Source organism: Spodoptera frugiperda, chromosome 28, assembly GCF_023101765.2.
Source record: "Spodoptera frugiperda isolate SF20-4 chromosome 28, AGI-APGP_CSIRO_Sfru_2.0, whole genome shotgun sequence".
Lineage (NCBI taxonomy): Eukaryota > Metazoa > Arthropoda > Insecta > Lepidoptera > Noctuidae > Spodoptera > Spodoptera frugiperda.
The window spans coordinates 5,529,818-5,557,259 of NC_064239.1; the positions used below are offsets into that span (position 1 = coordinate 5,529,818).

The following is a 27,442-nucleotide window of genomic DNA, read 5'->3' on the forward strand; positions in this document are numbered from 1 at the left end:
ACTGTGTGTTATATGCCAAGAAAGGCAAAAATGTGTTCTAACACTACCTTGTCGACATGTTTGCTTGTGTACTGATTGTTGCAGACGTTTGTATGGATATCAACGTACCTGCCCTATTTGCAGGACATTTATCTATCACACAGTTACTGTGTATTTGTGACATTTACAAATATCTGCTTATCACCTACATTCCTTAGGTCTAAAGCATTTATATTATTATCAGTGCTTATAATGAATCTCAAGTGTTTCCATACTAAGCATACTTGATTACTATCAAGACCTTATATAAACAAAACGTTAATTTTTGTATTTGGTAGTCTTAATTGTTAATTTGTCAATTGGACAAATAATATTATTTTGTAACATGGGTGAATTAAAACATTAAGTCATCAGAAAATAAATTATTTTATTTAAAATGGTTAAATTAACTTATTGACCTTACATCCTACTGACTGAAGAATTTTGGTTTGAAGGAATAAATAAAATCATGTCACCAATACAACTTCACCAATTGGATAACCAATTGTAAAATTTTTAGTGATTAACAAATTACTCATAATAAATTGATCCTATCAGAAGTAGTATAATATCACAAAGATGAAAAGATTTGATGATCAGAAGACTTTATGTAGATCACGAATTTGCATTCAAATATCTCAAAAGTAGTTTTATTTACAGTTAATACAAATAACAACTGAGCTTTTCTTCTCACTGGCACAGCACAATACTAAAAATATACACTCATGATAGCTCAACAAGTAGACCACATTAACTTGCTAATTAATTCACATTTTCCTTGAGATTAGATAAAACAATAGCAGTTGATACTATGTTAAGATATAATACAAATTAGGCATAGTCTCAGTTTAAATTGGCCTTTATCACTTTTATACATAATTAATTATCATATAAATTCCTACACAATTCCTCTACACTCCTGACTTTGTTTTCAATAAATGGATTATTATTATTATACCCTTTAATTAAGTTTTCAAATGTCTATAAGACATAATATAGCACAAATGATAATAGCTATCACTTCTATTTGGAAATCAGGGCACATGTATACTTCTACTACTACTGAGAATTCCATAAAAATAAATAAATTAAGACATATGTGTTGAATAAGACCATTTTTGTTCTATAATGATTATTCTATTTTAAGTAATTTGTGTTACAAATGCCTCATGCGTGAGCTTAGACTATAGTTCTCAGGCCCTCTCTCTTCCACATGTAAATTTAATGCACTTCTTCTATATCGTGCATTGAGGTTTAAATCTTTAAATGCAATTTTCACATCTTTAAATGCATTTAACATGAATACTGCTGTGATCACAATCAGGAAGCCACATACACATCCTACAATGTCAGGAATGTTCATATGGTCCCATTCTTTAAAAAGGATACCAGATGCAATGATAACTAGAACAGTAAACATGACATAGTAGACAGGAGTAACAACACTGGTATTGAAAATGTCAAGTGACTTATTCAAATAATTCATCTGAATCATTATACAAATGACAGCAGTTATAAATAACAACCAGAAAATGTAATTAGTAAAATTGTTAACATTTCCAGAAAAACTTTCTCTTACACCTAAAGCTACACCTTTGCAAAATACTACTGTGAGACTACCAGTTGATGAACAAAGTAGTAAATATACCATTACATTAGTATTTCCAAACCTTGGTATGAAGACTAGTTTGATTATTAAACCCATTAAGAAAATTGTCCCCACATATGATAAAAATAAATAGTCAATTAGTTTTTCCACTAACTCACTGAAAGTTGTTATTTCTTCTGATTTTGGTGAATGTATCACAAATATTACTGATCCAATAACACATAGGAAACATCCAATCTGAAATAAAAGACTGTATTAGAAATACATACTAAGTTAAATAATTATGTAACTTTAGTGATGATTAATTGATACAACATACTTTTCCTATGAAATTAAGCTTTTCTTTTAGAAATCTTGATGACAATACTGCTGCAACAAGAACACTGAGTGCACCTAAAGGTGTTACCAGAGCAGCTGGAGCAAATGCATAAGCCAGAAGATTTGCAGCTTCTCCAATACCCACTGAAACAAAAATGTATTTATATATAATTAAATACAGATGTCACATAAATAAGATGATAATGATTGCAAGTTTTAAATTACAAATTGGTACATACTTGTTATAAAGCCAAGCCACCACAGCCATTGCTTCAAATAGGCGAATCCGCCTGCCGACGCTCTTACGTTTCCAGAAGCTTGAAGTTTTCTTAAAGCAACTTTTTTAATTATAAAACTAGCGCCAATAAAAGCACTTGATGAAATTGCAAGACTTAAACCAATTGTAAAATGGGTATTATTGTAATGCTGGCCATTTATAGTCAACTGTGAGGACTTCATTGTTACAGGCTTAATGAGACTTTAAAGGCGTTAGAGAACCATCATTTTATTATGATAACATTGCTTGTATGAAGTATGAATCATAACTTATAACAGAATCTTATCTATTGATACATATCCGAGAACCACACTAAATCTTGACACAAAGTTTTATATTAAACTGCCTTGCACAAGGGAATTCTCTATTAGTCTTTATTCTGATAGAATTAAGTTTAATTATAAGTGAGTTCTGTTATAATACACGTAAATATAGATTTCTATTCATAAACAAATATTATTGAACTGGAGTGAATCTGTCACTTGATAAAAAGCATTGTCAAAATGACAATGTCAATAATAAGTCAAGGCAAAGAAGTATGTTAAAAAAAAGAAGTACAGACAAAAAGTAACAAAATAGAAAATACCGAAGAAATTTTAGTTTCGCATATAAATTAAGTTAGGCGGCACTTTCGAATTTATACTAAAATGAGGGACGTCTTTTAGTATTTTTAAAAATTTTCACATCTTACACTATTCTGATAATTTATATTATCTGCGAATCTTGACACTTGCTAGACACATCACCAACGTCATTACTCATTTCTTCATGTTCTTCATGAAATCAAACTTTGAGAACAGCTGGTTGTCACTCGAAAATGTATTTTTATTAATTTGTCGTTTATTTAATTGTTATAGTTCAATTCAGTGTATAATAGTGGAAATAAATTAATCTATTTTACTGAATATAGTATAGAATGCGATGCTCCCTCGTCGGCGAAATATCGGAGGTGTGACAGAGCGATCACCTTTGGAGAACGATTTTGATACCTATAATAAATTAGACAAAAAAGGGAGTCAACCGACTAATAATTCTAGTATATTTAATCCGTTCCCAAAGACACAGGTAAAATTAGCGCCCCCAAGTAATATTGTGGAACCTGATATAACATTCGACATCCTCGAAGAATTTGTGTTTGAACCCGTGATGGCGTCTAGAGACAGAACTAATGAATTTATCTCAGCTGTACGCAGTCTGCAAGGTAGAACTTTGGCCAGACCCATCGTAAGAGATGAAAGAAAAGCTCAGATATTGGAGACATATTCACAATTCATGGGCATGGCAAAAGTTATTAGTAAAAACATAACAAGTACTTATGCTAAACTTGAAAAGTTAGCCTTGTGTGAGTAATCATTTCTTTTTATTACACTGTTGCACTACTATTATTAAGGCAAAAGATTTACAACTTTAATGCATGACACTTTTAAATTAATTTTTGAACTCTATATTAATATCCTGCATTCTTTTAGTGGCCAAAAAGAAATCTCTATTTGATGATCGACCAACAGAAATTCAAGAATTAACATACATAATTAAAGGAGATTTAAGTTCCTTAAATCAGCAAATTGCCAGGCTGGGTGAAATGCCACGGGGGCGACGAAGTATGCATAGCCACTCATCAAGTGTAGTGCTTGCTTTGCAGTCACGTTTGGCTTCAATGAGCAATCAATTTAAACAGGTAATACTATTAATTAAAATCCACAAAATGTTCACAATATGATGTTATTATAATTCAAATAATAACAACATTGTATTCTATCATTTTCAGGTCCTTGAAGTTAGATCTGAAAATTTGAAACATCAAAACAACAGAAGGGAACAATTTTCTAGAGTGGCTCCATTGGTTAAAGAAGTGCCATCTCTCTTGCAACAAGATGACATCAGTATAGATTTAGGAGATGCACCAAATATTCAAACACAGCAACAACAGTTAGCATTGAGAGATGACACAGATACATATGTTCAGCAAAGAGCTGAAACTATGCACAATATTGAGAGTACAATTGTTGAGCTAGGAGGAATATTTCAGCAACTTGCTCACATGGTAAAGGAACAGGATGAAGCCATTGGCAGAATTGATGCAAACATCCAAGAAGCAGAAATGAATGTTGAAGCCGGTCACAGAGAAATCATGAAGTATTTTCAAAGTGTTACTGGCAATAGAGCTTTAATGTTCAAAGTTTTTGGTGTTCTTATATTCTTCTTTATATTCTTTGTAGTTGTAATGGCTTGAAATGTAAATTTTGTGATGTGAAATATAACAAATACATAATTTTTTTGGTGGTGCATCTGCCCATGAAAAAGAAAGTAGATAAAATATTGACAGGAATAAACTGATATTGACTTGTTATAATAATAAACAAATATTGTAAAACAATAGATACCTATTTTCTTAAAAAAATAGTTTTATGAGACTATAATTTTGTTTCTTGGGATGGGGCATCATATTAGGTTTTGTATTTTTATGTTACATGTTGTTATTCCAAGAGTATAAAATAGTTTTATTCATATGCAATATGACAAGATTTGAAAATGTGTAAGCTATAATTATGTTAATATCCAGTTCTTTTAGGTTGATTGCACTAGAATTATATAAAGCCATGCAAATGGTGCATCAGATATATATACATATAATTAAATAAATATACTATGAAGTTATAATTTGAAGTCTTATTGAAAACTCTTTAACTTCATACATATTATATAAATGCATTGTTTGATCCCCAATCTCGCGAGATTTGCATTCCCCAATTAGGATCAATTTTAAAAAATCTCTTCACATAAACGATCTTTTGTGATTATAATTTTCACTTTAGAGTGTCAGTATCCTAAGTTTGAACTATAAATACATAATATTTGATTATATTTTTTGTAAGTAGGTATATAATAAACTAGCGACCCACCCTGGCTTCGCACGAGTGCAATGCTAATACTAATTACACTATAGAAAAGCTATGAACGTTATATATAAAAAAATAGCGGCCCGCTCTGGCTTCGCACGGATATAATATAATAATATATAGCACTCACTGAAAAAACGATTAAAATCGATCCAGTAGTTTTGATTTTTTCATGTGTCCGTTATCCCAGCCAGATGTTCTGTCCCTTTGTTTGCTTAAATCTTTAAAACAGCATAACGCAGCTTTTTTAATAGATTTCGCTTTTTCGTGACCATCTAAACTTGGTCGGGTTACCAGGGTATTTCACTTCCTGATGACTTTAATCGTATTATCTCGTTAATTATCGAATGTACAGCGCTGAAATTTTACAGATATATAACTGTAATAGAGAATAAAAAAAATATATTAAATTCAGTTCGTATATCCATATACAGGCTTAACGGTGACCAAAGAACTCTGCGCGCTTTCTGACCGTGCTCCTGAAGAGCTGCATATCATCATAACTTGTTAAATACTTACTGGATTCTAATTAAATTTCATACACATTTGAAGGCTTTTAATTACAAGCTTCAAAATAACGTTTAAAGTAAATCTTTGAACCTCTTATTTAGGGTACTAGGAACAAATAAAACGTTTTTCTATTGAATGAAATAACCTTTAAACTATGCATTATTTTTGTGTTTTTATTGCAAAACAAATTTAAACTAATTCCTAAGCAGCCATGTATGAAATGTTATAAGAATCCACTAAAACCGTTTCAGAGATCCAGCAAAATTGAAAACGTTATCCCAGCAAAATCTCCAAAAATTTTGGAGATTTGAATTGTATAGGTAGTATTTATTTCAATATTCCCATTAAAAAGAAAAAGATCTGGCTGCGGTAACGTTACCCCAGCAGGAAGTGTTTTTCTGAAATATCTACAAAACTATAAACGGAACAAATTTAAAAATGTGCGGCACAATCACAAAAGCTGGTGAACTAAAAATCGGTAAGATTGAAATGGCCACATTTGACAACATCTGGCTGGGATAAAGGACACCGCCCGACCCGGGAATCGAACCCGAGACCACTTGCCCGGCAGTCGCACTTGCAACCACTCGGCCAACGAGGCAGTCAATATTATAATTATATAAAGTGGCTTCTGCGGCGGCTTTAATTACGCGCGTGAGAGGTTTCGCAGAAGACGAACTAGAGCCGGACGTGAGAGGTTACCGTCGCCATTATTGTTACGCAATATGTATCCATAATTTTATATTTATTTGAATTTTCCTGTTATTATGTTATTTTAAAATATTAGACTTAAGTTCCTATTAGACTTAAGTACAAAATATTGTTATTGCATTGTATTTATATTATTATTTATTATATTCTAACGCCCGAATACTCAAACGCTACTCAATTTTAAGACGCTCTCAAATGTAGTTCTGTCCCTATCAATTCTTTATAAAATGACAGAGATAGTACGATATTTAAGTACAACTTAAAATTGAGTAGCGTTTGAGTGTTCGGCCATAAGTGTGTTAATACTGTGAATGTGGTGCATGTCTATAATTGGCATAAGCACATCATCTTGTTTATTATTAACGTTGGTGTTTACTCTGTTTACGTGACTTAATAATAAAAAAAATAATTAGTATCTGTATATTAGCATATTCAGGCATAATTTCGCAGTTGCATAGTGCATTTACCTAATCCGATGATAATTTGTTATCGTATAGCTTTTACGACTTATCAGTGTAGATAACAAACAATCGACGCTTGATCCATAATAAAATTTTCTTTATTTCCTTTGTTCACCACTTAGAGAAGGGTTCGGCCAGGTGTAATATTTGTACGTAGATACAATTACATACTACCATAATGAAAGTGATAGATTGTGATATATAGCAAAAACCCAGTTCTTTTGAAATGTAAATCCCAAATCCACCACATTCGTGTGAAAAGGTAAGATATATTTTGGATTCGAGTCGCTGTTCTGTTTTTCTGCTCGCCTATAAGACTACGTGGATGGGTAACTATTTGAAAAAATAATAACAAATATTTTTGGATACCTTTATTGCTAAATTACTTAGTGAACATAATAATTAAAACTGCAGTCATACATATCTAAATGTTGATCTTTAAAACATACATTTAGATGTCCAAATTATTCATTGTAGACATATCTGGAGATCTAATATTATCACCTAGTCTAGTGGATATAAAAAAAAATACTATTTCAAATTTGTTTTATTTTATTTATTCCAAGATTATATCTACAAAATTATTTAAAAATATGAAAAGGACACATTTCTTAAGTAACAATTAATTCTAATAAGTAATTGTAATTGTTTAGGGACCGTTCAAGTATTACGTAATCACTGAGGGGGTGAGGAGGTGTTTGTTTTACTTATTTTGCATGTCATTGGGAGTAGCAGTCTAGATTATGATTGCGTCATCAGTAGTCATTTACTTTTCTGCAAGTTGCGATTGGCAAGTTTTCCTTGTGTGTACGCATACGTTTAGATACTCGCTTTAGAACCTTATAGGACCCAATATAAAAATAGTTTTAACTGAAAATTGTTTACTTATTGGTACTTACAATTTTATTATAATTTTCGCGCTGCTACTAATATTGCTGTCAGTAGTAGCGCGACAGTCGCCGCGCCGTGAGTTGCGGAATGCCGTTCATGAATAGGAGCCATGGCTGGAAATTAGTCGAGTTCCTCATCAACAGTTAGGTGAGTAAGCCGATTTTTTTTTTTTTTTGACGTTGGAAAATCATCTAATGACTTCTCTCGCCTTGAGCGAGGCGAGAGGGAGTGTCAGACTCTCACTGACTAAACCACACCGTTCCTTCTCCTGCTTTTCGAGCCAGAGCCCCGGTAAACCCGCTAGGTAGTCCGCAGCTCCGGATCAGGCATCAGCCCTACTGGGCCTCACCTGTGGTGGTCTAATGGCTCTTAGAGGCGCGCGCGGAACACGACGCGCCGCACGCACGGGTCTGGATCTGGTCGGGCGGCGAGCTACTCTTACTCGTCATCCGCAGACCCGCAGTCAGTAAGCCGATAGCATAATAATTAATGTTTACATAAGTATGGGGGAGGGGGTAAGAGCTTTGCTTACTTTTGCTGACAAGGGGGAAGGCGTAATTGTAATAAATCTGCTTACGTTATACATATTTGAACGGCTCATTTGGCAACAGCAGGCCAAAATTTCAGAAACTTAAAAAAAAAAAAATTATGAACCACAGCTCATACATTCATCTCTGTTTTGTAAAGAGCAGGTGATAGCAGCCATATTTGCATCATCTACGTCTGATTTGCCATTCGTTTCTACTTTACCATTTGTGACCTTACCTTTGACTTTAGTTTTGTCAACGGTGAACTGAATTGCATTGGCTGCCGGTTTGGTTCTCAAGTAGTACATACCAGTTTTCAATCCCATTTTCCAAGCATAAAAATGAATAGATGTTAATTTACCGTAATTTGGTTCAGCAACATGAATATTAAAAGACTGACTTTGGTCAATAAATGCACCTCTGTCAGCAGCCATTTGTATTGTTGTTTTTACAGATATTTCCCAAACTGTTTTATACAAATCTCTAATTTCTTTAGGTATAGATTCAATGTTTTGAATAGATCCATTGTTATGAATGATCAAGTTTTTCATGTCCTCATCCCATAAATCAGCAACTGTTAGATCATGTAGTAGATGATGATTCACCACCTGAAACTCACCTGACAAAACACGTCTTTGGTAGATGTTAGATGTGAATGGTTCAAAAGATTCATTGTTTCCTAATATTTGGGCAGTGGAAGCAGTAGGCATTGGAGCTAACAAAAGCGAATTTCTGAGACCATGTTTTGCAATCTTCTCTTTCAGGGATGCCCAGTCCCATAAATCAGTAGGCACCTTGTTCCACATGTCGTACTGTAATATGCCCTGACTAGCAGGACTACCTTCATATGTTTCGTACACTCCATACTTCTCAGCTAATTCACAACTTGCTTCTAGTGCACCATAATAAATAGTTTCGAATATCTGCTGATTTAATTTAATTGCAGCTTCACTTTCATATGGTATGCGCATCAATACAAAGGCATCAGCTAAGCCTTGTACTCCAATTCCAATGGGTCTGTGTCTCATATTTGATTTTTTTGCCTCTGGGACTGGGTAGTAATTCACATCAATAATTTTGTTCAGATTTTGTGTTATAGTTTTAGTAACTTCTTTTAACTTCATAAAGTTGTATGTTTTGTTATCATTTACAAACATATTCAATGCAATTGATGCTAAATTACAAACTGCAACTTCATCTGATGAAGTATATTCAACAATTTCAGTGCAAAGGTTACTGCATTTAATGGTGCCCAAATTTTTTTGATTACTTTTTCTGTTGCATGAATCCTTGTAGAGCATGTATGGTGTTCCGGTTTCAACCTGTGCTTCAATTATAGCTTTCCACAAAATTTGAGCTCTGACTTGTTTCACAAAACGGCCTTCACTTTCATATTTCTCATACAAAGCCTCAAATTCTTCTCCCCAGCAGTCAGATAGTCCAGGACATTCATGGGGGCACATGATACTCCAGTTTTGATTAGTTTCCACTCTTTTCATGAATAAGTCAGGTATCCATAAAGCATAAAAGAGTTCTCTTGCTCGCACTTCTTCTTTACCAGTATTTTTTTTCAAATCTAAGAATTCGAATATGTCAGCATGCCATGGTTCTAAATAAATAGCAAAAGCACCAGGTCTCTTGTTACCACCTTGGTCAACATAGCGAGCTGTATTATTGTAGACTCTTAACATTGGAACAAGACCATTTGATACGCCATTTGTACCAGCAATGTAAGTACCCTTAGATCTAATACAGTGGACATGAAGTCCAATCCCTCCAGCTGATTTAGAAATGAGAGCACATTGTTTTAGGGTATCATAAATCCCTTCAATGCTGTCATCTTTCATTGCAATGAGGAAACAAGAAGATAATTGAGGACGAGGTGTTGCAGCTGAGAATAGAGTTGGGCTTGCATGTGTGAAATATTTTTCAGACAGCAAATTGTATGTATTTATGGCAGCATCAATATCCTCACCATGAATGCCAATAGAAACTCGCATCAGCATGTGCTGTGGCCTTTCTGCTACCTAAAAATATATAATAAATTTAAATAATTCATACTATTTGATGAAATGCTTTAACTTTTTTTAAAAAACAGATTCCTCACCTTATTGTTAATTTTTAGCAGATATGATCGTTCCAAAGTCTTGAATCCAAAATAATTGTATTTGAAATCTCTGTCATAAACAATAGCAGAATCCAATCGTTCCTTATTTTGCATGATCACATTATAATGAAAATCAGAAATCATTGGTGTCCTCTTTTTGGTGTGTGGATTAATTATGTTATATAGATCAGTAATAACATCTGTAATAGACACAAACAATATTTAATTAATATTGGTAATGGGGCAATGGTATGTAAATTTTAAGGGTACATTCACACAGTCCGTCTCGGAGAGGAGAGCAAATGTTTTATCACATTGAAAACAGAGCTTTAAGTATTTGGTTATTAAGGTTTATTTTTTAATGTGCATTGTTTTTGTCATTAAAAATGGTTGACGGCGCTCGGTGGTATGAAATAATAAAAGGAGCCGGTCCGCTCCAACCGGCTCCGGCCGCCTACTCTTCCTTGCTCGCGCAACCGACCCGCTCCGACCGCCTACTCTTCATTGCTCGCGCAGCCAACCGGCTCTGACCGCCTACTCGTTCTTGCTCGCACAGCCTACCGGCTCCGACCGCCTACTCTTCCTTCCTCGCGCAGCCGACCGGCTCTGACCGCCTACTCGTTCTCGCTCGCGCAGCCTACCGGCTCCGCCCGCCTACTCTTCCTTCCTCGCGCAGCCGACCGGCTCTGACCGCCTACTCGTTCTCGCTCGCGCAGCCTACCGGCTCCGCCCGCCTACTCTTCCTTCCTCGCGCAGCCGACCGGCTCTGACCGCCTACTCTTCCTTCCTCGCGCAGCCGACCGGCTCTGACCGCCTACTCGTTCTCGCTCGCGCAGCCTACCGGCTCCGACCGCACAGTGTTTTAGAAACCCTTGGGGGAGTACATTTTTAGCTAATAGCGTATATCGATGTAGTTAGTTCTAATAACACAAATTGCAAAAGAAACCCCATGTCAATTATTTTTAGTTTTCGAGAAAAAAAATACTAAAGTTGCTAATTTGGAGTGTGGTTTAAATAGGATTTTTTTTTATTTTTCTTTTATCTTTAAAAGAAAGAGCAAAATTTGATATCCGGGTTTTATCACATATACTGGGTGTAAGGGAAACGCTCCCGAAAACAAAAACAGGCGATAGTGCTGGTGATTACTAATACGAAGGCACCAAAAAAAACGCGAAAAAAAAACCAATTTTTTACACTTTTTTTTCGGTTTTTTTTTAGGTCACTAGCCTTTGATACATACAAAGAAATAGAATCGCAATAAAAAAAACCATATTCAGTAATTATTTTTCAAAACGCAATGTAAATTAATTCAATCAGCTGTGAAGCCACGGGTCAACTAACTCGACCGCGCAATACTTTGTTGCACGTAGTAGGCACAGCGGTACAGACTATGTGTGCGTGGGCAAGCCCTACACTACTACATACGCAAACGTCAAGCGCCAAGCCGACGCGCCTAAAATAAAACAGAGGTGACAATAATGATTAAACATGCATTATGATTGATGATGAATGATTAAACTGCTAACATTTTGTTTTATTATTTTACGTAAGTTCGTTTTTTGTTTTTAAGCTTTTTTAACTTCACTATTCTGATTTATTATTTAATCATCATTCAATCATTTAATTATTATGTAATCATTAAATCATCTTTCTAAACGAACTACAAATCAAAACATTTTGCTTACTTTAAGTAAGTAAGTAAGTAAGTTTTAAGTGTGGGAGAGCCATGCTTCGGCACGAATGGGCCGGCTCGACCGGAGTGATACCACGGCCTCACAGAAAACCGACGTGAAACAACGCTTGCGTTGTGTTTCGTTGTGTGAGTGAGGTTACCGGAGGCCCAATTCCCCCCTTCCCAATCTTCCCCATCCCCGATTCCCGAACAACAACCCTTAAATTCCTAACTCCCAAAAAGCCGGCAACGCACTTGTAACGCCTCTGGTGTTTCAAGTGTCTATGGGCGGCGGCGATTGCTTACCATCAGGTAATACGTCTGCTCGATTGCCGGCTTGTTCCATAAAAAAAAAAAAAAAAAAAAAGTAACATACCAACATGCCGTATAAGTGACACTGAGATAGTTTTATCCCTAACGTCAAGTACCGTTAGGTAGCGATAGTAGGTATCAATTTAGTCCGTTTTGCTTCACTACTAAGAAGCCTTCACACGTTCATGCATTTAGTTTGATTCTCTATTAATTAATTTATTAAAGATAAAATAACTGAGAAACGACGAAACGACCACGAATAAAACAAAGGAAGCAAGAGGAGTGTCTGCAATTTATTGATCTTTGAACAAGAAGATAGGCGCCGACACCGCGCCGCCACCGGGTAGATCTTTTCGGGGAAGTTCGAGCAATGTTGCCACTTTTATTTGAATTTTTGTATTAAAATTTGCATTTGTTTCTTCTTTATTTCTTAAGTGTGCAATAACTCTTATGAATCAAGTAACTATTAAGATAGTTTTTCTCAAGTTCATCAGTAGTAGGTCATGGGGTAAAAATCAAGACCTCGCAACAAGGTATTTTTTGTTTTTTTATTTCGTCTAAGTATTATTTACATAAAAATAAACTGGCAACACTGTTGGTACTTGTGCAACCGTGCAACAGTTTTAAAGTCAGTATTCCCTTGCGAATTACGTAGACGCGCCTAATTTTGTTCCGGTTACGTTTTTAGATTAAAATTACAGTTTTGTTGTTATTGTTAGTTAATTGTTAAGTTTCTTGTTAGTTATTGTTAAGTTTGTGTTCGTGTTGTTTATCAATGCCACAACCGTACGTGTACAGTGCTCGTGAATACGGCAACATGTTGACTCAACTTTGATGCCCCGTCTTCATGCGGAAACATATCGCCGAGCCCGCCTCTGCATCGAGATGAATGGGGCACAATTCGAGCCCCACCTTGTTCGATCGCAAAGGATTTAGCTAGGTAAGTGTTTTACAGTAAACAATACGCTTCAACCTATACCGACGTATTGGATGAATAGGTGCGTGTTTCACCGTACCGCCCGCCGCGCCGCTGGATCGTGCGGGCGGTACGGTAGGTATGAAAATTGCGCGCGCGTGCGATGTCGTTTACCTTAAATTCTGTACGCTGTACATTGCGGTTTTGAAAAATACTAAATCACTAATACATTAACCATTTGGTGAATGGTTATTGTTTTTAAACTGTGTTCGTATAATAAAGCAAAAGTCTTTTGGCTTCGAGAGCGTTTTCCTTCGCGCAGCTGACCGGCTCTGACCGCCTACTCTTCCTTCCTCGCGCAGCCGACCGGCTCCGACCGCCTACTCGTTCTCGCTCTCGCAGCCTACCGGCTCCGACCGCCTACTCTTCCTTCCTCGCGCAGCCTACCGGCTCTGACCGCCTACTCGTTCTCGCTCGCGCAGCCGACCGGCTCTGACCGCCTACTCGTTCTCGCTCGCGCAGCCTACCGGCTCCGACCGCCTACTCTTCCTTCCTCGCGCAGCCGACCGGCTCTGACCGCCTACTCGTTCTCGCTCGCGCAACCGACCGGCTACTCGTTCTCGCTAGCGCAGCCGACCGGCTCAGACCGCCTACTCTTCCTCCCTCGCGCAGCCGACCGGCTCTGACCGCCTACTCGTTCTCGCTCGCGCAGCCTACCGGCTCCGACCGCCTACTCTTCCTTCCTCGCGCAGCCGACCGGCTCTGACCGCCTACTCGTTCTCGCTCGCGCAGCCTACCGGCTCTGACCGCCTACTCGTTCTCGCTCGCGCAGCCGACCGGCTCTGACCGCCTACTCGTTCTCGCTCGCGCAGCCGACCGGCTCTGACCGCCTACTCGTTCTCGCTCGCGCAGCCTACCGGCTCCGACCGCCTACTCTTCCTTCCTCGCGCAGCCGACCGGCTCCGACCGCCTACTCTTCCACACTCGCGCAGCCGACCGGCTCCGATCGCCTAACCTTCCTCGCTCGCGCAGCCTACCGGCTCCGACCGCCTACTCTACTTTGTTCGTGCAGCCGACCGGCTCCGATCGCCTACTTTTCCTCACTCGCGTAGCCAACCGCCTCCGACCGGCTCCGATCGCTTACTCTTCCTCACTCGCGCAGCCGACCGGTTTCGACCGCCTACTATTACATGCTCGCGCAGCCGACCGGCACCGACCGCCTATTCTTCCTTGCTCGCGCAGCCGACCGTCTTCGACCGCGTGCTCTTCCTTGCTTGCGCATCCGACTGCGTGAAATACTGGTACTGCCTCCGAGACTTGTAGTGCATCCGACCGGCTCCGAGCTTATCCTACCGGCTCCGAGCGCACCTGACCGTTTCCGAGCGCATCCGACCGGCTCCGAGCTCATCCAACCAGCTCCGAGCTCATCTGACCGGCTCCGAGCGCATCCGATCGGCTCCGAGCGCAACAAATACATAGCGACTCTGCTCCAATCACCTCCAAGCACATGTGATCCGGTCTGTGTGAAATGGTGCTCCCACACAGCGGTTATATAACGTTATACAACAATGTGTAACAATAACATTTGTGTTTAAACAAATTATAACAGTGGTTGTAGAGTATGTTACATGCTGTAATAAATGTTACACAATGTTGTATAATGTTATATAACTGCTGTGTGGAAGCACCAAATAGAAAAATACGCGCCGATGCTCTTTGAACCCGTTTGTATGGACAAACCCTAATACTAAAGTAATTTTGCATAGAGACTATCATAACTGAGGACTGTATAATAAGGGTAATGTATAAAATTGAAAGTTACCAGAAAAGTGTTTCTTGGTTTCTTTATGCAAATTAGATATGGCTAGTCTTGCAGCTAGTAGTGCATAATCTGGATGATCAGTTGTCATAGTTGCAGCTGTTTCAGCAGCTAAGTTATCCAGCTCTACAGTTGTTACCCCGGAGTATATGCCATTAATGACTTTTAGAGTAATAGATACCTGCAATAAATTCCACACATTTATAAGAAATGTAGATAGATTTCTTTATCTGTAAAACATCTTAAGAACCTGTACCATTAGCATGAGTTTACATTTAAAGTAATCAATACAAGAATGCATTTGGTGCTCTGATTGGCCGGTTTTAATAAACAAACCAATCAGAGAGCTGAATGCACACTCATTTTGATTACTTTAAATGTGAAGCAAACTAGTACTATCCTTAGTACTAGTTTGCTGTTTGTTATTATATTTAAATAGCAGGGATATTATGTAACATAATATTAATTAAAGAGTATTCCAAAATATATATGTATCTGTATAAAGGTTAACCATAGGAAATGGTTATACAGGTATTGTGTTGTTTGGTTCCCCATTCCAGTAGGCCAGAGGTTAATTTACTGGTTATTTATGGAGGAAACTTACCGGATCTACGAAATCCATGTTGAGACCATAACATAATTTCTTTATTCTTGAAGTAATCTTGTCAATATGCACTTCTTCCTGTCTCCCCCCTACAAAGGAAACATACAATACATAAAAAAATCTAGGTAAATAGGAATGTTTATCTAAATGAATGATCTCATTAGTTTCTAAAATACTCCTACTTTACTTACAGAAGTTCCTAGGTACCTACTTTTTATTTTATGCATGTTGTCTAAAAAACAATACTTACAGTGTATTTCAATTTACCCCATATAACCAACAATAATGAGAAAATTTTAAATAGTTTATGTGGTAGATAAACAAAATATAGTAGCAACTATGATGTATTGACTTGTATCAATTTAGTACATAATATACTAAGTAGTAAGTATGTAGAAACCTCTAAATCAGATAAAACTGTACATGTACGAACATGTACGAACTGCTTTCCTTACCTCTTTTCAGGACAACCAACTTAGCTTTGTTCACCATGATTGCTGTTAACACTTAAACTTAGATAAATCTTTAACTCTGAATGATTCCTATTAGTATTTTAAAACTTCCCCTTGTGATACAAAGAAATGTAGGAAAAATACGAATGAAGCAACTGAAATGACGTTACAATCACAATTGGCGGGAAAATGTTCCAACCAAGCCCAATAATAAAATGTACCACTTCAAAATTTATGTCGCGGTAGTGGTAGACATCCTTGTCAGTCATCGTAAGAGTAAAAGGGACAGGGGAAGCTAGCCTCATGCTACACATTCAAAAATGTACCGAGTGGTAACAATGTCGCCAAATTATTATTTTCTTTAAATTTTTTTCATTTTTTCTATATTTTTCAAAATAATACATGTTTTGAAATTATTAGTTTATTCTTTTATTTTCCTCCACAAACCCCTTTTTATCAGGTTAGTGTACTGTTCTTACTTTACAATGTACTGAATACATTAATATGTCATGCCCTCAAAATCAAACAGACTATTACAATGACAAACTAACACAGTAATATCAAACATTTCAAATGTACTTAGTTTCTTCAAGTGTATTGCCGAGCTTCAGTACGGCTCGCCTCATTTGAAGTGGGACATTGTACCGGCTCAGTACAAGAAAGAGGCTACTCTTACAAACTCGTTTTTAAATTGTTTCCTACCCATCACTATCAGAAGGGAAGCAGGGTTAGTTAAAAATTTTAACTTAAAATAATCGATTCAACGATATTATCCAAAGTAACGATTTATTTATTTTTTAAATCTTTCCATTTTTTCAAAGCCATTAAAGCTTGTTGAATCAGCGGCTGTGATGTTTTTGGTCAGGTTAAAGTGAAAATGGATAGTATAGTAGTGACCCAGAATTCGGGTGACTTATATTTGGGTAGTATCCTCGGTCAAAAATAAATTATTACAACTTTTCAATACAATAAAATACTGAAAAATAATCACACTCTCGTTCATAAATTTTATGAACTACTTAATTTTCGATTTTTTCTAGCTAAATTTCTAGAAATAAGTCTGCTATTTGACGTCAAAAACTTATGACGTCATAACGCACTATTTCATACAAAATTCATAGAAAATATCGTTTTTGATGTTTCGAAAAAAGTATTGAATTTGACTAGTAGGCAACTAGCCCTTTATATCTTAGTCGAGAACGAGAATACACATTGTTTATGGTCGGTCCAACATCGGTCTTAACCATAGAACAGAAAAATACTATCTCTTTTCTATGGTCTTAACCTCACCATCCCATCCCACGGTGGAATAGTGAATGCACTGCCATGATTAGAGCTAAGACAGGAATGAGGCTGAAAAGATATGTAACCAGAACATGAACAAGCTAATCAACTAGCTACAAGCGAACATTGACTAAGTCAAGAAAACCGTTTTAAAAGAAGATGAGACAAGGGTATCAGAAATTTATAGTTCCCTAAGTCCATACGCACCGGTAACAATAGTTTGGGGATGAGTGAAGAATTATAGAAACTCCTCTAAACATCCTTCTATTTTCACTCTCCCCGAAGACTAATAAAATAAGCTATAAATTATTCACAAACATTACTCCATTCTATCAATTTTATGTTCCCAGTGAGGACGAGTGTTGTCCGGGACCCTTAATAATTCTTCACAAAACTCCCTAGGTGTGCAGTTCTTAGCGAATAGCTCTAAACAGTCCTAAACCATGTAAAAGACTCTGAACCAGGAATTCACTGGTGCCAGTCCCTATACATTAAAACTCATATAGAATGCATTGATCAAAAGTGTAATAGACTATAGCTGGCCCCCTGCAATAATAATGCGCTAAAAAAAAATAATTTAAAAAACTAAAAAACCCGACTGCGTTTCTTTATAATATTAAAATGAAAAAACCCTAAAACAAGAAAGTAATCGTAAGCCAACTAACTACTACAAAGTCTTGGTCTTATCATAACAAATACCAATAATTATCGAATTTTTTATAGTGCTAATTCCTACAAAGTTATTAGCATCAGACATTTACTAAAATATAAATAAAATTATTGGTGAATTACATTTTTGTTGAGCAGCCTGTTCAAAAATAGCCAGATTTGGACAATCTCCTTTAAGCAGTCGGGACCCATTCTAAATATAAAGACTTTGTGAGGGCACATACGGCTGGCTTTCTAGAATGGGTCCCGACTGCTTAAATTTTACGATTACTTTCTTGTTTTAGGGTTTTTTCATTTTAATATTATAAAGAAACGCAGTCAGGTTTTTTAGTTTTTTAAATTACTTTTTTTATTTATTTATTTTTAGTTTTATTATTTTTTCATTTTGATATATCTAGTGTCACTCTGACAGTAAATACGAATCAAACGACCCCTATAAAGCGGAAATCCATCGAGTCGTTCAGGCTAGAGAGTGAGCAATATTAGAATTTGGCGCCAAAAATCCGCCATTTTGTTTTTTTATTATTTTTATATATCCAGTGTCACTCTCACAGTAAATGCGAATCTAACGACACCTCTCAAGTCAAAATCCATCAAGCCGTTTAGGCTGCAGAGCGTGCTAAACAATTATACATACATACATACATATGTACATACACTCGAAAAACATAACCCTCCTTCTGGCGCAGTCGGGTAAAAAACTAGACTCCATCCAATAATAACTCGAGCAATGGGGCCGCCATTAACACTCTCCAGGTAGAATGTCCTCGATCTTCAAAGACAATACTTGGCAGACCACTTCATTTTTAAAGTAATTTCGTTTTCATCCCATCCTCTTCTTCCTATATTGGAACAAATACATCGTCCCTACAGTTCCTTTTTCTACTGGAATTGCAAATCTGTCCCACCCATGATAGTTAGGTACAGAGAACTTAAAAAACTCTCTGTGCGTATAAGTAAATTTCGTATAGGTACTCCCAATCTTCTCTTCCGCATATTATATATGAAGTAATCCACTGGTAATAAGTCATTACACGTTATCTTATAGCTAGATAACATTATGATTTCCATTATATTATATTGCTAGTTAGCACATTGATTTCAGCCGATCGGCAGAAGGCGGAGATGTGAGAGGGTAGTAAGTAGTAACAGGTTCAAGCCTAACCGAAGGTGGCCCTTTTAGATTCACAGGTATGACACCTAGGATTTACATACACATTTAAAGGTCGCTACGTTGGGAGCTAGTTTAAAGGCCGACTAGCTCTGGGCGCTAGCTTAAAACGCAACACTTTTGACACGCAACACACTGATTCTCCCGACATTAATGAGACTTAAAACTTCTAGAACAAAATGGCGTACAATCAAACGAAAGTTCTAGAGCAATGGCGTCACGACATAGAGCCGCGGATATCTCGACACGTCCGTACGCGTTGGTGGTCGGGGCGCTCTCTCTCTTACCGCTCGCAATGCCTGCGCTGGCGCGCGAGGTTGCGGCGGTCGGGAGGGGTAGTCGCGCCTCGCGCCTGTGCTCGCGCGCTCATCTGCGTGACGTTGCAACCACAGGGTAAATACACCATAGACTAATTAGTAACGTAGTAATAGTAACGTAATTTTTAATTGACTGCACGGTTGGTGCGGTGGCTGGTCAACTGGCTGCCGCGCAACGGGTAGCGGGTTCGATTCCCGCACGGAGTAACTCTTTGTGTGATCCACAAATTGTTGTTTCGGGTCTGGGTGTCATGTGTATGTGAACTTGTATGTTTGTAAACGCACCCACGACACAGGAGAAAATCCTAATGTGGGGCAACGATTTTTAACAAAAAAAAAAAAAAAAAAAAAAAAAAAAAAAAAAAAAAAATCCAGCGCTACACACATTTAATTTAATTGCATAGCCAAGTACTGCAAGACTGGGCAGGAAAATAATTTGTAAATTCATGGTTTCCTCATAGTAATTAAATTAATATACTAGAGTTTTTCTAAATGATAACATTTTGGTATTAAGTATCACTCCAGATACTTGGTTAGAACGTACAGTCCAACCAAACAATTCATTTAACTATAGAAACGAGGATCATGTACGTGTTTAATTTTTAAATAAAAGAAAAAATAAATAATTTAGAGAAATGTTGTCCCATTCCATCCCAGGATAGAATGATTTCCACGTGTCTTGGGTGACAAACAAACATTTTCACATAACCATGACCCGAAACAACAATTTGTGGAGCCCAAATAGTTTCTCCGTATGGGAATCGAACTTGCTATAAGTTGCGCAAACCATGCAAAGAAAAGTTATTGAAAGTAGGTAAAGTAGGAAATGAAAATTCGTGACATTGTGTGGACATTACATGTCGCGGTTCTATTTTTTTTTAAGTCGACAGCTTTTCCGTTACATATCGAACCTGCGACACATTCCGCAGTCAACGCAGTTATTATTATTGTGTCAATAGTTTGTAGTATTGTAATAAATTAAAAAAACACTTTGTAACTTAAAAATATTTATTAGGACATCAAAAATAAATTAGGTAAGTACACTTAATTAAAGAATACACTTTCATTAGGATCAGAATGTAATTGGAGAGCAGGTTAAAAAGTAATTATCTGTGTAAATAAATTATTTACATTAAATATTATGTACTCAGTTTCATTTGTACATCAATGAACAATAATACACATGAATGCATGCATCATATTATGTTATAGTAAAGGTAAAATGAATGGGTACTAAGAATTATTGCTCTTGTATTTTTGTGAATATAAATTTACAAGCAACTAACTTATTCTGTAACTTCTTAAAATTGGATATATAATATCAAGTGCTTCATTGATCTCGCCTCTTGTTTTTCCACCTATGGAAAAAAAAACATATTAGTACTTACACTAAGTTACAGCAACAGGCAATAGTATTACCCCCTTGGGGGTAACTATGTAATAACATAGGAGTTGTAACGAAATGGGTGAAAAACTTATGGACTAATAATAAAACTACATTGTATATACAGGGTGACTTTGAATTCGACGTATTCCTCTCGGGAGGTGATGGTACAACTAATTTCCTACAAAATTAGCCCTGAGGTCCTTGGGCGGAAAGTGGCTAGTTTCTGAGATATTCAACATTTTTGGTTTTGGTAAAAAAATCCCGATTTGATTACAAAAACATCAATAAATAAAAAAATACTGGTTGGATTTTAGTAGTTTTAGTATTAATCAGTTGCCAATACATCAGTTATCATTTATAAATACTAATAATGGCAGAAATATCATTCGTTTTAAAATAGCAAGTAATTTCTTATCAAATTTTGTTTTGTGTCACTAATTTGGTCGATAGAAAACAGGATTTATTTCAAAAAAAATATATGACATTAAGCGTACAAACTATTAGAAAAACTTCCTTGGTTTATTAGCTACCCAGAAACGTAAAATTATTAACAAAATTCTCAAAAACAAATGAATTAATCCTACTACTATTATAAAGGCGAAAGTTTGTATGGATGTATGGATGTTTGTTACTCTTTCACGTAAAAACTACTGAATGGATTTGAATGAAACTTTACCACAATATAGTTTATACATCAGAATAACACATAGGCTACAATTTATAATGATTTTATGTAGTTTTGGTCATAATATAACGATACGTGTCAATTAAGTCAGAAAAAAATCTTCCATCTGAGAGCTATCTTGGCGTGCGCTGCTTAAACCCATGGAGTTACAAAAGGAAGATGTATCGCAGGATTGTTTGTCTTAAGTAGATCTAAATAAAAGTCCGCGACAGCATATATCTATCTTTTATGTGCAAGCCAGTACAAACAAAATTGTGAACCATAAATCTAATTAAATTTGGTACTATTTTACAATGCACATTTAGTATATAAGTATCAAACTCTTATCAAAATGAATACATTTTTCGGATTAAGTATTTAATGTAGATAAACTTTGTCTTTCACACTAAGTAATTTAGCCGATGTGGCAGACCAAATTCTACGCGAGCGAAGCCGCGGGCAAAAGCTAGTTGATGATAAGTAGAGTGTAAAGAGAAAAGGGCAATTTTAAAAACATCTTTATTTGCAAAATTTTGTTCAAAGTGACCTCCCCTATGACGAATACATGCCCGAATATGCTTCCTTATCTCTATGACGGTCTCTCTTGGACTGAATATGCGTCTTATTTCGTCATAATCTTCAAATGTGTTTTGGAGAAGAATTTCGATGCACGGCCATGTATACTCCATGCCTCTGCATAAACAAGAGATTTCAAGTAAAAATCAACCAGCGTTAGATTCTGGACACCGCGCTTGCCATGTAGTTGGACCGCCGTGTCAATATAACGCCTGGGAACCAAGGTACCCAACCATTGCCCCACAATAGTTCGATATAGAGCGCTGGATAAACTAACACAATATCCATTATTAGCCCCAAAAAAGTCAATGAAATCCGAAACAAGCAAAACCATCGGGTTCGCGCGTACGGTTTTAATTCAAATGTTTGCATGGGTATCATAAATAATTATTTGATTGGACCCTATCTTTCATCCAACAATTTAAATGGTGAGAATTATGAAGAATTTTTAAGGAATGAGTTATTAAATTTGAATTTAGAAACAAGATGAATTAACTTATTCTACTTATTGAATTAATTTATTAATGTAATTGACGAATTTATTCCACACGACGATTGTCAAGTGTATTACGAACTACTGTGCGGCAATGGTTGGATACATTGATTCTCAGGCATTGGATTAGTAGAGCGGTCCAACTACATGGCATGCACAATGACCAGAACCTAACGCCGGTTGATTTTTACATGAAGGCCATTGTTTATACAGACGGAATTGGCCGTGTATCGAAATTCTTCTGCGAAACATATTTGAAGATTATGACGAAATAAGACGCATATTCAGGCAAAGAGTGACCGTTATTGAGATAAGGAAGCGTGTTCGGGCATGTATTCGTCATAGGGGAGGTCACTTTGAACAAAATTTTGCAAATAAAGATGTTTTTGAAATTGCCCTTTTCTCTTTACACTCTACTTATCATCAATTAATTCATTTGTTTTTGAGACTTTCGTTACTAATTTTATGTTTCTGGGTAGCTAATAAACCAAGGAAGTTTTTCTAATAGTTTGTATGCTTAGTGTCATATAATTTTTTTGAAATAAATCCTATTTTCTATTGACCAAATTAGTGACACAAAACAAAATTTGATAGGAAATTACTTGCTATTTTAAAACGAATGATATTTCTGCTATTATTAGTATTTATAAATGATAACTGATGTATTGGCAACTGATTAAAACTAAAACTACTAAAATCCAACCAGTATTTTTTTATTTATTGATGTTTTTGTAATCAATTCGGGATTTTTTACAAAAACCGAAAATGTTGAATATCTCAGAAACTAGCCACTTTCCGCCCAAGGACCTCAGGGATAATTTTGTAGGAAATTAGTTGTACTATCACCTCCCGAGAGGAATACGTCGAATTCAAAGTCACCCTGTATATACTCCAGTCAGCTTTTTATCATTGATTTTTGTTACTTAATATCAAACAATAAAGTTGAAAGATTAATAAATAAAGGCGAAAATAAGTAACTTGACTAGCTGGCCACTGATCATCAGAATAACTTTTATGTAAGATAATTGAAACATCCATACCTGTAAACACTATCTTGCCATTAACAAATATTAATAAAACTACTCTTGGTCGAACCATTCTGTACACTAGACCAGGAAACAATTCAGGTTCATATGAGGCAAACTGTCCATGTGCCTGCTGAAGTGCCTCTAGTCGTATTGGAAACCTTAAGTCAGCAGTGGCAATAAAGTTTTGTATTTTGAAGTCTAGAAATCTTGCCTGCAACAAGATAATATTATTTGTTTAATTTTCCTTTTAACTTTATACCCAGACAAAGAAATATATTATTATTCTAGTATACTTACAGGATATCCCAGTTTTTGAATAATTCTTGCAAATTTTCTTGCAGCTATGTAGGAATCATGCTCATTCCTCAGTCCTGTACACAATACTTTGCCAGACCTGTAAGTAATTTACTCTTATCATGAAAACTTATAATTAAAGCAGTTGAGTAAAAAAGGAATATTAGTAAGGCAATTTCACATAGATTATGCTGCTGTGGTGAAAATGTTCATCACAATTTTCAATAGAACCAAGGTCCTTAGAATTTTGAGAGTAGGAATGGGATTGATAGCAAGTTAATTTAAAGATCTTTGGAGTTACTTGCACAAATAAGAAGTTGAATAAAATAAATGGGTACCTGAATACCAGTGCTGTAGCTCTGGGGTCAATAATTTTCATTACTACACCATGAAATCTTGCTGGATTATATTCAGAGAATCTAGTTCTGCAGTAAATATCTAACAACTTTAATTCACAACCTAAATGTATTGTTGATACACAGTTTCTGTAACAAAAAATATGACAATATTAAATTAAGTTTATAAACTTGAAATCCTTTCCAATTAACTAATTGTACAATAATAATTTATGTAATAAAGAGTCAAGAGTTCTAAATGTTTATTTTTATTTATGGTCCATAAATATTTACAGTAGTGACTTTAAAAAGAAATAAAAGTAGTTATTATGAACTTTGAATCTACTTACTGTACTTTAATGCTGCTTCGAGCTTGGTCTGTTCCACTAACCATAGGAGTGATAGCAGTCATTGCACTGTGCGGATTGACCGACTGAGGTGTAAAGTTACTATGGGTAGGTGTTAGTGCTACTTCTCCAGCTATAAGGGACTGTGAAGTTGACATCGCAGGAGTTATAACTGAAGTGTATGTTCCACTCTGAGTAGGAGTTTGACCAGGATTTATATTCATAGTGCTTGATTGGTTAGACACACTGCTGATTACAGATACTCTGTTCAGAGCAGATTCATCTGTGACCTCTTGCATATTCTTTGAAGAATTATTTTCAATGTCATTATTTGTTGGTGCGGGTGTTGCTGGTGCTGCTGGTTCTACAGACGCAATTTCCATCTGTTAAACAGTAAAAGAAAATTAAATTTTATAACTGGTTAGTGTAAGCGTGGTGATTGATTACGCTAATTCATTCGCTGTGTGAAATACATAAAAGTTGGTTTTGAATAAAATGTTACTTACCTCACTGTTGGTATTAGTTGTCCAATCAGGCGTAGGGACAATAGGAGTAGGCCTTTTATCCAAATTATTACTTGATATATCCATAATTGATTTTAATGAAGTTAATACAATAAAATATTAAGTCACTCAATAGTTAATCTTATTTTATAATAAATAATATCCATTAGTAATTCTATGTTCAATTTTAACCACGATACCGGTTATATTCTGTGCACGATCTGCCAATAAAATAACATGGGTAACGAACAATATTTACGTTCAACTAACAAGACAAGTCAAAGAAACGTCAACTCCAATGACAAAATTAATGACACAGAGCAGTAGAGCACAGAACAAACTATACACCTATAAAAGTAAATAGTTTGTCTTTGGACGATGAAGAGAGTAATAAAATCAAAAATAGACAAAACAATTAAATGAATTTTATACATATTTGTTGTCGACAGCCAGGCTTAGTGTTATCAGTTAGGTTCTCAGGTTAGGTAAACATATCCCTTATATTCCGTATTTTTACAGATTTTAGTCGTCCACGCGTAGAAAGACACTCCACAAATCACATGTTTCGTGGCGCGATGTCTCATGTCGCCTAAAAAGGCAAAAAGCTCTATTATTTTTCGGTGACATAGACAAATCTTTGATTTTGACATTTGATCACATTTGACACAAGCAAAGCTAATTCAATGGAAATGGTGAATGACTGATGATCTGATCTGACGAATATACAAAAAACATTCTTCTAATAATATACATACAATATTTTGCGTTCTGTGTCAATAACCAAAATGAATATGCAACAAAGAGAAGAAAAACAACTGGAGACTACAATTCAAGCCATATTAATTAGAGTCAATGATTTGAAGACTGCAATTCAGGCGCTTATAAACAAGCTGGAAACTGAATATGAAACTATCAACTGGCCAACATTTCTGGATAATTATGCAATTTTATCAGGACATGTAAGTAATCTAAATAAAACTTCTAACTGTTAATTATTTTTGCAATTTTACTCAGGATAATATTCATGAAATTTTTTTTTATTATTTTCAGTTGACTGGATTAAGTAAGATATTACAAGTAGAACTTGCAGCATCACTGAAATCGCGGATTGTGTTGCCTTTACAATTGAGCTGTGAACGTGATGAAGCATTGGCTCGACTAACCGAAGGACGCGTTCCAGCATGTACACATGATCTTGTTCCGGATTTGTTGCGTACAAAACCAGAACCTCAAGCTGAACAAAGACTACAGCAATTTAACCATAAAGCCAGTACTCTAAGCTATGATACTGCACAGGTAATACTTGTTAAAATAAAAAAACAAATAAAAACAGCTACAAGAATACAGTTATGTACAGATGTTTCATTCATTTATTTTATTTTAGAAACAAGTAGCCCAATTCACCAAAGTAGTAAGCCATGTTTGGGAAATAATATCTAAAGGGCGAGAGGACTGGGACGGAGATTCTATGAGATCTGCTGGTAAGTACTTTAAAATAAATAAAGTGGTCTATATACTATCCAAATAGACAACATGATAATTTTGATATACCCTTTTTTATAGACAGATATGTATACTTGTTCATAATAAAAATTAATTCTAGGTATGCAACCAACCCATAGCATATCTGACACTCATGCTTTGGTGACTGCTGTGGGAACTGGCAAAGGATTGCGTCCAGGGATCCCATCAATTGTTCCACAAGGTGTAGCTCCAGGAATGGGACCATCTCGAGGTCCAGCCCCTCAACTTGGTCAGGCTGCTCCATCTTTGCCAAAAGCACCTTCAGCTATCAAAACCAACATCAAAGCTGCCAATCAAATCCATCCATATCAACGTTAATATTTAAGTGTAATTTTTATGTTATTGTATAATAAATAATTATGTGCTAAGGTCAGGACTTGTTTTTGTTCTTGAGATTTCTCATTATTATTTTAGACTAGCTGACCCAGCAAACTTTGTGCTAATGCAAACATACTATTCTCAACTTTTAAACGTAGACTTCTACAAATATCTGGTGCCCAGCTTTGCTGGATATAATAAATTACTTGACATTACTTTATTATGCCTGCTAAATTGTCTTCTATAATATTGTATTATGATCTTAAATTGGATTGAAATAAATGAAATTTGAAATTACAAGTGTTACCATTGATACCAGACCCAGAGTGAAACTTTCAAACCTACGAAATGGATGAATGAGCTGATTTATTCTGGAATAACACAGGCTATTCCATATCCAATCTCAGTTCAGAAGAAACAGTATTTGA

General features: G+C 36.0%; 5 protein-coding genes across 8 annotated transcripts; 2 read left to right on the plus strand and 3 right to left on the minus strand.

Annotated features, from left to right (window-relative positions):
- Positions 1-386: 386 nt before the first annotated feature.
- LOC118281593 (magnesium transporter NIPA2) lies at positions 387-2,727 on the minus strand. Its single transcript, XM_035602204.2, has 3 exons — positions 2,185-2,727; positions 1,947-2,089; positions 387-1,864 (listed from the first exon to the last, which is right to left on the minus strand). Exons 1-3 carry the CDS (start codon positions 2,402-2,404, stop codon positions 1,175-1,177), a joined length of 1,053 nt encoding a protein of 350 aa, XP_035458097.1. The 5' UTR covers positions 2,405-2,727; the 3' UTR covers positions 387-1,174.
- A 225-nt stretch (positions 2,728-2,952) lies between these two features.
- Positions 2,953-4,883, plus strand: LOC118281592 (syntaxin-5). The gene is made up of 3 exons (XM_035602203.2): positions 2,953-3,564; positions 3,692-3,900; positions 3,991-4,883. The coding sequence occupies exons 1-3, from the start codon at positions 3,144-3,146 to the stop codon at positions 4,453-4,455; spliced, it is 1,095 nt and encodes a 364-aa protein (XP_035458096.1). The 5' UTR covers positions 2,953-3,143; the 3' UTR covers positions 4,456-4,883.
- Positions 4,884-6,902: 2,019 nt separating this feature from the next.
- On the plus strand, positions 6,903-27,069 carry LOC118281589 (mediator of RNA polymerase II transcription subunit 8). 3 transcript variants are annotated; one of them, XM_035602201.2, is made up of 6 exons: positions 6,903-7,066; positions 7,750-7,842; positions 25,692-26,131; positions 26,223-26,468; positions 26,557-26,653; positions 26,776-27,069. In XM_035602201.2, the coding sequence occupies exons 3-6, from the start codon at positions 25,958-25,960 to the stop codon at positions 27,012-27,014; spliced, it is 756 nt and encodes a 251-aa protein (XP_035458094.1). In that variant the 5' UTR covers positions 6,903-7,066; positions 7,750-7,842; positions 25,692-25,957; the 3' UTR covers positions 27,015-27,069. The 3 variants fall into 3 exon arrangements, with proteins under 3 accessions (XP_035458094.1, XP_050562013.1, XP_050562012.1); XM_050706056.1 differs by lacking the exon at positions 7,750-7,842 and having other exon boundaries at positions 6,909-7,066; XM_050706055.1 differs by lacking the exon at positions 6,903-7,066 and having other exon boundaries at positions 7,434-7,842.
- Positions 7,161-16,333, minus strand: LOC118281586 (ribonucleoside-diphosphate reductase large subunit). 2 transcript variants are annotated; one of them, XM_035602198.2, is made up of 5 exons: positions 16,108-16,333; positions 15,653-15,741; positions 15,052-15,229; positions 10,330-10,529; positions 7,161-10,249 (listed from the first exon to the last, which is right to left on the minus strand). In XM_035602198.2, the coding sequence occupies exons 1-5, from the start codon at positions 16,142-16,144 to the stop codon at positions 8,342-8,344; spliced, it is 2,412 nt and encodes an 803-aa protein (XP_035458091.1). In that variant the 5' UTR covers positions 16,145-16,333; the 3' UTR covers positions 7,161-8,341. The 2 variants fall into 2 exon arrangements, with proteins under 2 accessions (XP_035458091.1, XP_050562001.1); XM_050706044.1 differs by lacking the exon at positions 16,108-16,333 and adding an exon at positions 15,864-16,055.
- Positions 20,536-25,653, minus strand: LOC118281588 (uncharacterized). Its single transcript, XM_035602200.2, has 6 exons — positions 25,176-25,653; positions 24,673-25,052; positions 24,326-24,472; positions 23,991-24,087; positions 23,706-23,904; positions 20,536-20,903 (listed from the first exon to the last, which is right to left on the minus strand). Exons 1-6 carry the CDS (start codon positions 25,257-25,259, stop codon positions 20,827-20,829), a joined length of 984 nt encoding a protein of 327 aa, XP_035458093.2. The 5' UTR covers positions 25,260-25,653; the 3' UTR covers positions 20,536-20,826.
- Positions 27,070-27,442: the final 373 nt, after the last annotated feature.

Bases quoted from the DNA above. Each gene is read 5' to 3' on its own strand.
- LOC118281588 (XM_035602200.2), bottom strand. From the start codon at position 25,259: ATGGATATATCAAGTAATAATTTGGATAAAAGGCCTACTCCTATTGTC. The intron at 24,088-24,325 runs GTACCCATTTAT...AATTACTTACAG, and splicing joins GCTACAGCACTGGTATTCAG to GTCTGGCAAAGTATTGTGTA. The intron at 20,904-23,705 runs GTATGGATGTTT...TTTTTTCCATAG, and splicing joins TGGCAAGATAGTGTTTACAG to GTGGAAAAACAAGAGGCGAG.
- LOC118281586 (XM_035602198.2), bottom strand. From the start codon at position 16,144: ATGGTGAACAAAGCTAAGTTGGTTGTCCTGAAAAGAG. The intron at 10,530-15,051 runs GTAACTTTCAAT...TGTCTATTACAG, and splicing joins AACCAAGAAACACTTTTCTG to ATGTTATTACTGATCTATAT. The intron at 10,250-10,329 runs GTGAGGAATCTG...ATATATTTTTAG, and splicing joins TGCTAAAAATTAACAATAAG to GTAGCAGAAAGGCCACAGCA.
- LOC118281589 (XM_035602201.2), top strand. From the start codon at position 25,958: ATGAATATGCAACAAAGAGAAGAAAAACAACTGGAGACTACAATTCAA. The intron at 26,132-26,222 runs GTAAGTAATCTA...TATTATTTTCAG, and splicing joins ATGCAATTTTATCAGGACAT to TTGACTGGATTAAGTAAGAT. The intron at 26,654-26,775 runs GTAAGTACTTTA...AATTAATTCTAG, and splicing joins AGATTCTATGAGATCTGCTG to GTATGCAACCAACCCATAGC.
- LOC118281593 (XM_035602204.2), bottom strand. From the start codon at position 2,404: ATGAAGTCCTCACAGTTGACTATAAATGGCCAGCATTACAATAATACC. The intron at 2,090-2,184 runs GTATGTACCAAT...TTTTTGTTTCAG, and splicing joins GTGGCTTGGCTTTATAACAA to TGGGTATTGGAGAAGCTGCA. The intron at 1,865-1,946 runs GTATGTTGTATC...CTTTTATTTCAG, and splicing joins AGCTTAATTTCATAGGAAAA to ATTGGATGTTTCCTATGTGT.
- LOC118281592 (XM_035602203.2), top strand. From the start codon at position 3,144: ATGCTCCCTCGTCGGCGAAATATCGGAGGTGTGACAGAGCGATCACCT. The intron at 3,565-3,691 runs GTGAGTAATCAT...GCATTCTTTTAG, and splicing joins ACTTGAAAAGTTAGCCTTGT to TGGCCAAAAAGAAATCTCTA. The intron at 3,901-3,990 runs GTAATACTATTA...TATCATTTTCAG, and splicing joins TGAGCAATCAATTTAAACAG to GTCCTTGAAGTTAGATCTGA.